At 40.1% G+C, this 12,951-nt stretch overlaps 1 protein-coding gene across 1 annotated transcript in view; it reads right to left on the reverse strand.

Annotated features, from left to right (window-relative positions):
* Positions 1-12,951, reverse strand: part of CWF19L2 (CWF19 like cell cycle control factor 2) — a 178,033-nt gene that overhangs the window by 123,412 nt on the left and 41,670 nt on the right. The window contains 4 exon segments of the mRNA XM_030560734.1: positions 7,296-7,620; positions 7,623-8,007; positions 10,656-10,771; positions 12,254-12,347. Of these exon segments, the coding sequence (XP_030416594.1) occupies positions 7,296-7,620; positions 7,623-8,007; positions 10,656-10,771; positions 12,254-12,347 (920 nt within the window).

Here is a 12,951-nt window from a genome sequence, read left to right on the forward strand (position 1 = left end):
TGTACATGCCGCAGCTCCACATCCAGTCATCCTCATTGTGTCTTTCACTGCTACCTCTGTATCAGTCATAGCCTTCCCACCTAAAGCCTGGTAATCAACACAACAAAAACCCCCAGCAGGCACCAGGCCACCACCCTATCCCTTAACTAGCTTGTCAGTTCCTCTGTCTTGCCTAGGGAAGTTGTGGAATCTCCATCTCTGAAGATATTTAAGAGTAGGTTAGATAAATGTCTATTAGGGATGGTCTAGACAGTAATTGGTCCTGCCATGAGGGTAAGGGACTGGATTCAATGACCTCTCGAGGTCCCTTCCAGTCCTAGAGTCTATGAGTCTATGAGTCTTAGTCTCCCCTGCAACCTCGATTGAAAGTGCTAATACTAATAATAATAATTTTAAAAAATGCAGAATAGCTGGGAATTATCCTAAAATGACATCTCCAGATCATAAATTAATGTATAACCCTTAGGAAGACTTAAAAACAAACTTAGATCGCATTCAGCAAACTAATTCATTGCTCTTTCACTGCTCAGCTACTGAAAACCAAATATTGCTGGGCAGCTGGAACCATTTCCCAGTTACATGAGTAAGGCCATAGAGAACCAGATTGGCTGAAAATGTATGAAAATCTGCAGACACATGCCATTTTATGTCCAAATTACTCTAGCCTTAAAATAGTTGATTTTATAGCTAATATAGCTGGAAACGCACACCTATAAGATGTGTATCTAGCCAGTAAAACAGTTCCTATTGAGAGAGGAATGCATTTCCCACCCCGAGCTGACTGAATATATGCTCTTAGCTCTGTTTTTCGCTGTTGGAAGACATGTTCCATTTTGAGGCTCACCCAGGACAACCTTGTTATAGCAGCGTGATCCTCTGTACCCCAAAGTAGCACCCTGGAAACCTCCGTATTCACCCTGGTGATATGAGCATGATGTGTTTTGTATAAACTATACCTTGTGAGGTATCATTTTGAAAATCTTGATCTGTTGAACATTAATATCCTGTTGGATTTATGTACTATCATTGTATGTGAAGTTATGAAGCATTGTTATGTGTGTTACTGAAATATATTGTAGGTTGGAAGATGCCCAGAACCAACCTCTCAATTGCAAAGGATCTGCAAGACGTACTGACAGCTCATTAAAGGGAATCCACTCTTCCAGTGGCCATCCCAGAGACTTCTCATAGAGAGCATGTATGCAATGGAGAGTGCTTGACCAATAGCGACTGCCTGATCCCCACGTCACAGCAAAAATCTTTCTAGCAAGCTCGTAGAAAATATAAGAGAGGAAGAGACATGATAAATGCACTCCCCCTCCCCAAACACCTGGAGAACAAAGACTTTGAACTGGGGAAGGGTGGTCCAGTGTACTGAGGATCTGTAACCTGCTTGTACCATCTGTCAGGGTGAGACACTGCTTGATTCAAATCCCACTTAGTTTGTAGAACTTGGACTACATGTTTATTTTTGTTTTTAAGTAACCACCTCTGATCTCTATGCCTGCTACCTACAATCACCTGAACTCTCTTTCTGTAGTTAGTAAACTTGTTTTAAATTTTACCTAAAACAGTTTGTTTTGGATGAAGTGCTTGGGAAATCTCAGCTCAGTTTACAAAGACTAGAGTGTGTCCATTCCATATTGAGACAGTGGCGAACAAGGCTGTGGAGCTGGAGGGAACTGGCTTGAGACTCCCTATTGATGGTTCATGAGTGACTGGGAGATCATTCATGTAACAGAGTTGGGTGTGTTCCTGCCTCTGATTAAGTGCAGTGCCTATCAGAGTTTGTAACTTGACATCAGTATCACTGTGTGAGAAGCTGCCCAGGCTGGTGGTTTGAAGGTCTCAGTGCTCGACAATAAAGGCTGCACCCTGGGAACTCAGTCACAAGCAGTACTGTCCACTTAAATGAGAGAAAGATAGCCTAGAAATAGTATCGAGATTTGGAAATATAACCCTCTTTCAAACTCTGCCTCAAAAATATAATCTTGCTCTGACATAGTCACAGTGCTTTTAGCCATGTCTGTTCATACTGGGGATGTATTTGTTAGAAAGTTAAGTATTTTATAAACTTAAACAAGAATAAACATTTCTTGATCATTTAAGTGTAGGTAATGCCACTGCTGTATGATTAATTTATGTGTGTGGTATTTATTGTTGTATTTAACTTTTCTTATATATGTAACATGAGACAGGATTATAATTCTACAGAAAATGTTTATATTGCTCTATCTACATCTGTAAAAAACCTGAGCATAATCCTAATTCACTTGCCACAGTACTTCCTATACAACATAACATAAAAGAGAAGTCATTTCAAAAGCATTATTGAATGCTACAAGAATGAGAGCAACCAAACTATTAAAAAAATTAAAGACATGCTGTCATAACAGAGAAAGAATATGTTGCTTAACGTGATGAACATAATGTGCATGATTAAATCCCGTGAGACTCGCAAAATGGAAAATCTTTTAAACAGGTCTCACGTTTTAGTCTGAGCTATCACAGTGCTAACCTGGGGAAATTTTTTAAACCATTTCTGCCTGCATTTCAGGGGCCCAATCCAATATCCATTAAGTCGATGGAAAAATTCCCACTGACTTCAATGGGAATAGAATCTGACCCCAAGAGAGGCAATGACAACAGTTTAACTCCTTATAAAAGGAAATATACAGAGAAATTAAAGGTTCTAGTGCTCTTGCTTCTCATATCCTCTAAACCTACATATTGTAAAGCAATTAAAACATTAATTACATTAGTAATGTAAAAGCAGCAGAGTCCTGTGGCACCTTATAGACTAACAGACGTATCGGAGCATGAGCTTTCGTGGGTGAATACCCACTTCGTCGGATGCATGTCACATGCATCCGACAAAGTGGGTATTCACCCACGAAAGCTCATGCTCCGATACGTCTGTTAGTCTATAAGGTGCCACAGGACTCTTTGCTGCTTTTACAAATCCAGACCAACACGGTTACCCCTCTGATTAGTAATGTAAGGTATTACATTAGTCAGAGTAAGAGACATTTATTACTTTGTACATGATCTCGGTGGAGTTATTGCTTAAATCATTATCTGCACTTTTTCAGCTCAACTGTATTTTTCTCTCAGCTTGTCTCAAATTAAACTCCAATGCACATAATATTTTAGTCCTATTACTAAGCGTGATTTTCAGCAAACAGCATCCTATCTGGATGGACATTTCCTCTGAGGAGATCCCTCGGGCATCTAATCAGCCAGGTATTACTAGGCCTGCAACTTTTAATTAATTCTTCTCATAATTGTCCAAAACTCTGATTTAGAAGGTAAATAAACTCTGTATTTGTTGGAAGAGAAAATATTAACAAGTACATTGTCAGTATGAGGCATGGAGAATTGAGCAAACACCACCACACATGCACCTTTCACGGGAGATTTTTGGTGGCAGTGTCCATTAAGCTCCTGCATGTACTCTAGTCCTCCCCTTGACCCATTCCAAGGACATATGTAGCTACACAAGTGAACTGTCCTTCTCTACTGCAAAGTCCCAAGACACATCTGGAAGAAGGTCAGTTACTGCACAACATGAATAATGACTCCCATGCAGTATCCCTTGATGAAGGTGGGAGCCTCAGAGTTAGATATAACACCGAAGATGAGACTGCATTGCCAACTGCAGCATCTGCTCTAGAAGCATGAATCAGAGCATTACATTTGGAAAGGTATGTATTGAGGACTAGGTTGGGGCTCTGCAAATTTCAGCAACTGGGACATCTTTCAACAGGGCCATAAAAGTAGATTGGGACCTTGTAGAATGGGTTATCACTCTAGAAGGAGATGAATGTAGGCATAATAACAAGAGATAATATGGACAGAAATCTACTTTGAAAGTCTTTGGATGAAATTGCAGATCCTCTGGATCTGTCAGCAACTGATACACAGTCTAGAAAACTTCCCTGAAATGCTTGGTTCTGTCTGAGTAGAAGGCCACTGTTCTTTTGATGTCCAAAGAACGTAAGGCGTCTCCCTCCCTGGTGTGGCTTCAGAAAGAAACCTGGGAAATGAATAACCTGATTAATATGGAATTCAGAAGAAACTGTAGGTAGAAATCAAGGATGAGAATGTAATGCAACTTTGTCTCTGAAGAACACTGAAAGGGAGGGCTTGCCATCACAGCCCCCATTTCTCCATACTTCAGGCAGAAGTGTTGGTCACCAGGAAGGCTGTTTTCATAGACAGAGGTAGTAAAATCACAGAAATGTAGAGTGGAAAGGGACCTCAATAAGTCATCAATTCCAGCCCCCTGCACTAAAGCAGGACCAAGTAAACCTAGACCATCCCTGACAAGTATTTGTCCAACCTGTTCTTAAAAACCTCCAAAAAGGGAATTCCACAACTTCCTTTGAAATCCTATTAATCCTTATAAAGTTATTCCTAATATCTAACCTAAATCTCTCGTTGTGATTAAGCCCATTACCTCTTGTCCTGTCTTCAGTGGACATGGAGAACAAGTGATCACCATTCTCAAACAGCCATTAATATATGAGAAATCGTATCAGGTCCCCCTCTCAGTCTTCTTTTCTCAAGACTATACATAGTTTTTTTAACCATTCCTCAGAGGTCAAGTTTTCTAAATCTTTTATCATTTTTGTTCCTCTCCTCTGGACTCTCTCCAATTCATCTATATCTTTTCTTAAGCATGGCTCTCAAATTGAATTTCAGCTTGCTAATTTCAGCTCAATTCTCTAATTTATCGAGGTCATTTTGAAGTCTAATGCTATCCTTCAAAGTGCATGCATCCCCTCCCAGCTTGAAGTCCATTTGCAAACTTTATACGCATACACTCCATTCCATTGTCCAAGTCATTAATGAAAATACTGAATGGTATTGGAGTTGGGACTGACCTCTGCGAGACCCATTATATACTCCCTCCCAGTCTGACAACAAATCATTGATAACTATTCTGAGTAGTCTGTCAATCAATTGTACACCCACCTTATATGAATTTCATCTTGTCCACATTTCTCTAGGACACTTATGAGAATTCCCTGTGGGACTGTATTAAAATCCTTACTAAAATCAAGATACATCACATATACTGCTTTCTTCCATCCATCCCAGTTAGAGGCAGACACTCTCGGTGCCCGTGTTGTTTGGGAGACATCCACCTACCTGCCAAGTGCCAGGTAACTGTCACAACTCTGCTTGTCTGCTTTATAACTGAAAAGACTGAATACTGCTATAAGAAACTCCTCCTGATGTTAGAACCCTACTGTTCATCACCAAAAGGCTAACTTATAATCTGCTCATAAGACCTGTTAATCAGTAACTTAAATAACGTAATATGGGGGAAACAAAGGCTATGTCTTCACTTACCGTGTTGTGCAGAGTGCAGGCAGTACACACACAGCTATGCGCCACAGTGAAAGACAGATTGTGTCCACACTTGTCTCTGTGGCACGCAGCTACACACTGCAGTGAAAGAAAGGCTCCAGCAGCAGGGTGACAGGGGGAAAGCTCTGGCAAAGAAAAGATAATGGGACACTACACTGCTGAAAATTGCAGTGTAAATATGGGAGGCACTGCTTGGGCGTGTGGAAGCATGCAGGGTATATACCCAAGGAGTTCAGGAGTGTAGAGCACTCTATTTGCCTAAGCAGTGCCTACCCATCTACACTGCTAGCTATATCTGTGCTACCTGGGCTTGCAGTGCCTGTACTCTACACACTGTCATAACTGTAGACATTCCTAAAAAAATGACTATTTTCATCAATTCCTCTTTCCATCTGGACTCTCTTATCAGCCTCCTCACATGTTCTTGTTGCTGAGCACTTCATTGCTTGCCCTCTTTTCCTACATTTATTAAATTCTTCAAACTTAGATCTCATTTGGGCCCTGATCCTACAAACACTTATGCATATGCTCAACTTTACTACTGAGAACAGTCCCAGCACTTGAATAGGACTTACTACTCACAGCAGTGAACTTCAACACGTGCATAAGCGTTCGCAGGATTGGGGTCTTGGTGATGACATAAAGGATGAGTGGCCAGGACCTGCATAAAAGTCCAGTGATTTTCTAACTTCTTTCCATGATTAGTCTCTATTTTCCTTCATTATACCAACACAGACAGAAAAACAGTAATTCTTACTACATATTGCTTTGTAGTCTCTTTTTAACTCCCCAGAAAACATACATGTAGACTGATGCTTTCTGTCATTTATGTCTGAATAAAACCTAATACTTTAACATATTACCTTATCTTTTTAATCTACCAAATTTATTCATGCTATATTGTTACCTTAATTTCCTCCAGTTATTTTGCATTCAGCATGCCCAGTCACTTACTTACAAGTAGGTTCTACTTGTTTAAGTTGTAGATGAAATATTATTCCACAGCCTATCTCAATAGTAAGAAGCAGACTTTACTATACACCAATGTTCAAAGGAAGGGTAAAGTAATCCACTGTCATGGGCAATATGACTGAAAATACAGAACGTGTCAAATCAAAATAGATATTTTCTACATTGCCTGCTTTAGCTTTGAAAGCGATGACTCTCTACAAAAGGGTCAAGGAAGTTAAATTACTACAGTATTCTACAGAAAAATAACCACTTTAATGCTCCTTAAAAGCTAAAATGCTACATCACTATGGTGAAATGTATTTTTAAAAGCCGCATAAGTGTTCTCAGCCCTCCACCATTTTCTAAGGAAAACAGTAATGTCACCAACTTTAAATTTACATAGTGCCTTTTCACCCAAAGGTCCCAAAGAGACTTAATAAACCATATTTACATAAATATACATTTCACTTCACTCAACACTGAAGTGCAGCCATCTCCAGGGTTGAATAAGTAGTTCTTTAAGTAGTTCAGTACACAGCAACACTATACAATTGTTGGGGTCACATAGGGTAGTATACTGTCAGCATCCAAAGGAAACCGCACTGAAAATATAGGTAGGCAGAATGAAGCTACTGAATTGTAAATTTTGCACCCCTACTAATGAGCAATTGGTCTTTAATGACTATTAGAGATAAGATCTGCTTAAAGTCTTCCAAAAAGACCACACCACTGAGCCCTACAGGGCCCCCTGCTACCATGCTGGAGCATTACTTTATCATGGACTCAGAATGTCACATGTACTAAATAATTTTCTATAGATCTGGGTTTTCCATCGAAGAACTAATCAGGCTCAACATGTTGGAGATCTGATAAGATCACAGCCCAGTGAGGCATGGCAGCAGACAGATACCTCCTACAAACTACCCTGAAAATATAAATGACATCTAGCAAAATAAATCGTAAGATACCCAGAATATGATGTTTTGCTGTCTGGCAATAGCACTTTCTTCTTGGGGATGTTTCCAAGGTTCTCTTCCTGTGTCTTCTCTCTTTCAGCCTTTGGAGCTCCCTCATGATAAGTAGTTTTTTCCATTTTCAATGGATTTTGATCTAATGTTGGTTTCTCATTTTCATCTGTTATATGTGTTCTGCTCAATGGTGTTTTTTCTTCACTTTCCTCACCAGGTTTTTGGAAATTGCTGCTCAAAAAGCTACAAGATGGTAGTTTTAATGAAGATTGCTGTACCTTGCAGTCTTTACTAACAGATGACAAATCATCTTCAGAAGGTTTCAAAATTTATATTTCAAATTGCGCAGAGAGGAAACCGTCTCCTGACTTCGTTTTTCATCAGAATGTTTTGCTGCTTTGGAACAATCGTCTCTTAACTCAGAGTCTGTGCTACGATGTCTATATTCTCGTTCTTCTCTTGACCTGTCTTTTCTATAACCTCTTTCTTCCAGTGGATATATCTTATTATGCCTATCTCTGGAATGTCCTTTACACGTACCCTTGATTTTGTCACCTTCAACTTGTGTTTCTTTTTCCTTGTGGTGCTCTCTCTCTTTTTGCTCATTCTCTGAATAGTTAAATTTTCTCCATCTTCCTTTTCTATATTCATTTTCCTGTTTTGATGCAGCTTCTTCAGCTTCTTCCCATCTTGACTGAAATATTTCCACTGACTACAAGACAGAAGGAAAAATATAATGGCATTATTTTTTAAATGATGTCCATACTAACAATAAGCATGAGAGAGAATACATGGTAGTGCTATACAGTATAATGGTGTTAGTGGTCTACATTTGGGATGGCCACATAAGTCATGCAGCTGTGATAATATCACAGGGGACATTTCTAAAACTAATCAGCATGGATATTTAACCTTTAACCGTCACTAGAAAGAAATCAATGATTTGCACAACCAGCAAAGTTTCTACCCAATATTCAGGCCTGAAGTCTGACTGACCAGGGTCAAGGAAATCTAAGAAACTGTATGCTTATCCTGTCACAAACTTCTGAATTACCTCTTTTGGTTTTGTTTTTTTTTTAAAGGGATATTACAGAACGGTTATAGCAGTTGGCAAGCTGCATGACATTCAGCATCAACTTTTTTCAGTAGGGACCTCATAGTAGCTTTCCTGAAGAATCACTGGCACCTTGCCTAACTTAGGGAAACACAATCTCATCCATTTGCTGCCCCCAGTACTACTTCTCTGGCATTCACAAGCCAAGGACAAGATTCCAATTTTCTGGTTGTAGAAGAAGCCATCCCAGCATCTCCAGAACATCAGAGAGCAGCACGAACAAACTCAAATTAAGAAGACTCAGCATTTGTCCTCTTACAATATTCTTAAACCTATTCTTGGTATTCAGTTGAATATCATATATCCTGTACCTTTCATCAATAATTATGAAGCCAATACCATGGCAGAGATGGACTGCAGGTAAAGTGGCCAACGGATGCATGATAAAATTAAGTTATCACATAACTCTCCAACTTGTTGCATGGATAACACCATCACAAAGGGTATGTCTATACTTGGAGCTCAGGGTGGGATTCTCAGCTCGTGTGGACATACTTACTCTAGCTCTCATAGAGCTCAGGGTGGGATTCTCAGCTCGTGTGGACACATTTACTCTAGCTCTCATGGAGCTAGCACCTTAAAATTAGTAGTAAAGCCAGGGTAACATGGGAAACAGTGAACAGCTGTGTGAGCTAGACGTGCAGCGTACAATTTGACACCATCAGCTCAGGATTGAACAAAGACTGTTAATGGCTTGCCAATTACAGAACCAGTTTCTCCTCTCTTGGTTTTCACACCTCAACTGCTAGAACAGGGCCTCATCCTCCCTGATTGAACTGACCTCGTTATCTCTAGCTTGCTTGCTAGCACACATATATATACCTGCCCCTGGATATTTCCATTACATGCATCTGAGGAAGTGGGTATTCACCCACGAAAGCTCATGCTCCAAAACCTCTGTTAGTCTATAAGGTGCCACAGGATTCTTTGCTGCTTTTACAGATCCAGACTAACACGGCTACCCTCTGATACTTGAAACCCGCTTGGGGTACACTCCCAGCATGGCTACCCTGTGCTGCTGCTCACTGCTGCCCATCCTCCCCCAGCTATGCTACTCTTTTTAGCACACTAGCTCAATGAGCACTAGCACAAGTGTGTCCCCTCAAACTGGAAATCATACCCCTTGCTCCTACCGCAGATATGGCCAAACTTCTTGTGTGCACACGTGGGCACAGGTCTGAAAGAAATATCTCTGCAAATACAGATAATTTTGGAAGGTGCTCAGATATCAGGATAATGTGGACTGTTACCCAGGGTTCCTGCATCCCAAAGCTCTTGGTAACTTTTACTCTGTGCGAGGTGGTGTCAGGAAATAAATCAGGGGAGACACGGCCGTCCGACCAAAAGATGGCTGACACAAACTGAACAACACAAGAGTCCTTTCACTTAAAGCTAAACTTTACTTAGTCTCAAGCACTTACATACATCCACAACAAGATTAGGAAAACACCCCCAACCATCGATAACTACCGAAGCTGAGTGTGGCTCTCAAGGGGCAGCACATCTGCTGGTGGGGAACACAAGATGCATCCAGAGGGAGAGACCAGTCCAAAAGAATTCCCCCATCTCAAGTTTTTTCCCCTTATTTATAAATTAGTAGTAGAATGACATGTCCCTTAAAGAAACCTTGTTAAGTAAACCGTTTCAATCATCAAGCAAGAGGTTCCTTCTAATTATTGATTAACCAGGTGTGGGTTTTTCCTTTGCAGCCTTGAGACCCCAATAGACATTCCTGGGGCATATCCTACTCTTTTAAAATGCACATATCAGCAATTTCAACACAATTCTTATCAGGAAGGGTCAAGCTGCCCTTTCTCTGGAACCCAAAACCCCCTCCCATCCTTCCTTGGTCAAGCTGAGATTGCTGAATGGCCAATTTACAGCTTGCTGACTAGGCTGCCTTTAACAATAAGCCATAGTGGTTTCAAGCACTTTACTGGTTTGCCAAAATCTCCCCGTACATGGACCATATAAGAACCTGGGTGAAGTGAAAGATAGAAATATTTTAACTACAGTCTAGTACCGCACAGTGAAAAAAAGGTAGCACGCAAAATCATGCAAATGGAAGTCTGATAGCATTAACACCTTCATCACTTGATGGAAGTTTCAAGAACGGATTGTTTCAGCAGAGCTTGATCATGTGTTAAGCTATACATTAAATACTTCTGCCTTTACAGGGATTTGACCTTTTCCAAAAGCTTAAAAACTGTAAACAAGGAGAATACTTTTCCTCTTAAGATGCTTACCCCATATCTCTCAGCTACAATTTCCTCAAAATTTCTTTTCTCTCTCTCAGCCTGTTCCTTCATCCTTTGATAGGATTTCTTTAACCAACTTAATCCACCATCTTCAACAATTTTAACTAAAGGAACAAAAGAATTAGATATGATATTTTTGTATTTCAGGGTTAGCTTTTATTAACTAAGACTTATTGTATATGCTACATACAGCACAGAAACTTAAATTAGCTCAGTTAGACCTATTTTGTATGTTGACATGGAGTACATCTAGCTTTCTACCTTCAGGTTCGTGCCTCAACTGAAATATTGTAATAAAATATTGTCTTTCTTCCTATCCTGAATACATGAAACAGAAAACTGATGCAAAACTTCTAGTCTTTCACATCAAATATTTCTTCTTAGAAATGTACATTAGTTGCATTCAAAGATGGTCAGTTTCTTGTAGAGTAGTTTGTTGGTTTCTCTACCAGAACAAGCAGAACCAAATAGGGGTACATAGGAGTATGGCATGACCGCAGCAGGCATGGATCAGCTGACTCAGACTCATGGGGCTTGGACTGCAGCGCTACGAATTGATGTGCAGATGTTTGGGCTCAGGCTGGTGCCCAAACATAGGATCCCTCAGAGGATCCCAGAGCTCAGGCTCTAGCCCTAGCCCTGGGACCCTCCACTCTTGCAGTGTTCTTCCACTCTTGCAGGGTCCCAGAACTTGTGCTCCAGTCTGAGCCCAAACATATACACAGCTAATTTTCAGCTGCAGAGCCCAAGCTCTGCGAGTCCAGGTCAGCTAACCTGGCCAACTCAGTTTTTTTATCCCCACATAGACAAACCCATTGAGCCAGATGAGTCTCTCAGAGTCAACATTACAAAAAGTAGTGGTTAAGGGTGCATGGTAGCAAGGTGCAGGGGCACCCCCAGAAATTTTTGACTTGGTACACACTGTCAATCCATGTGATCACTAGCCTGAGGGACACCCCTGGAAGCCTATAGTCCATACAAACTGCCCACAGAATAAGGGGGTATGGACTTCCAGTAGAGGCCCCTTACTGCTCCCTACAACCCAGCATATAAGAGTCCTCCTTAATATTTTATAAATGTTATGTGACATTGTGAAAAAATATTCCATAGCTGCATTTGCTGGAAATAGACAGGATAAGCCAAGGGTAAGGATTGAAGTGAAAAGGTTACAGAAAAAATGTTTTTCACAAACTACATTCTTAATGTATTTCATTTAAATGTGACTCACAGATTTCTGTAGTTGAATATTTTAAAACTGTAATTTGTGTAATGGAATGAAAGGAATCAAATGAGATGACAACAATTTATCATGTCCTGGTGGAATCATTCTTCCTTTAATTAGTTCAAATGAGAGAAAATCTGTGTAGAAACTGAAGGTCAAATCACTCAAGATTATCAATCAAGTCAAGAAATATTCTGCGAACAATGTATTATGATTTTAACCCAATATTTGCTACTGAAATAAGTTTTACTTCGTTTGTCTTCACTGTTTGTAACTGGAAGCCCTGCTATGCTGACCATTTAACAACATAAACATCTCTGAGGGGAATACATATAGCTTTTCTTATTAAAAATTGTTTTTTTACCTTTTTTAATTGAAGTTGCTTCACCCTCTTCTGGTGGTAAACCTGTTCCACCATCTTTCCAGTAGGGGTTCAGCTCTCTTTCAGAAATTCTAGACTATAGAAAACAACTTTCAACTGATGCACAAAAATCCACCGTTACAACTTTTTTATTATTTTGTACGATCCATATAGAAATGTAATCAGTTTAAATGTACCCAAATGACAATCTCATTAACAAACCTGATGCTGGAACTTTAAAAAAAAAAAAAAGTTTGATAGGACAATGTAACTTTCAATATTTTTTTAAAAAATACTAATTCACTAAAAATAGCCAGGTGAAGAATCAACTACAATTGTATGTAGAAAATATTTATGAATGTTTTGAGGAAATGTGGGTCTTTTCTATATACAGTAGTACTGGACATCATTTTCTTCAATATTTTCTTCCAAAGAATAATCTCTGTAAGACTTTATTTTGCAATTCAGATGAGTGTACTTCCAAAACCACAGTTTGTTAAACAAGAACTAAACTAAACATTCCACTACATCACTTCATAGCACTAAAGAATCCCACCTGAGCAGTGGTCCCATAGGCAGCCAGAGCAGTGGCTCTAGGGACAGCTGCACAAGCCTCTGCTCGGCAGCTCCCGGCTGCTGGCCCCTGGGACCACCCGAGCAGCAGCTAGTGGGACTGGCCTCAGGGTCCACTCCCAGAGCAG

Source organism: Gopherus evgoodei, chromosome 1 (assembly GCF_007399415.2).
Source record: "Gopherus evgoodei ecotype Sinaloan lineage chromosome 1, rGopEvg1_v1.p, whole genome shotgun sequence".
Lineage (NCBI taxonomy): Eukaryota > Metazoa > Chordata > Testudines > Testudinidae > Gopherus > Gopherus evgoodei.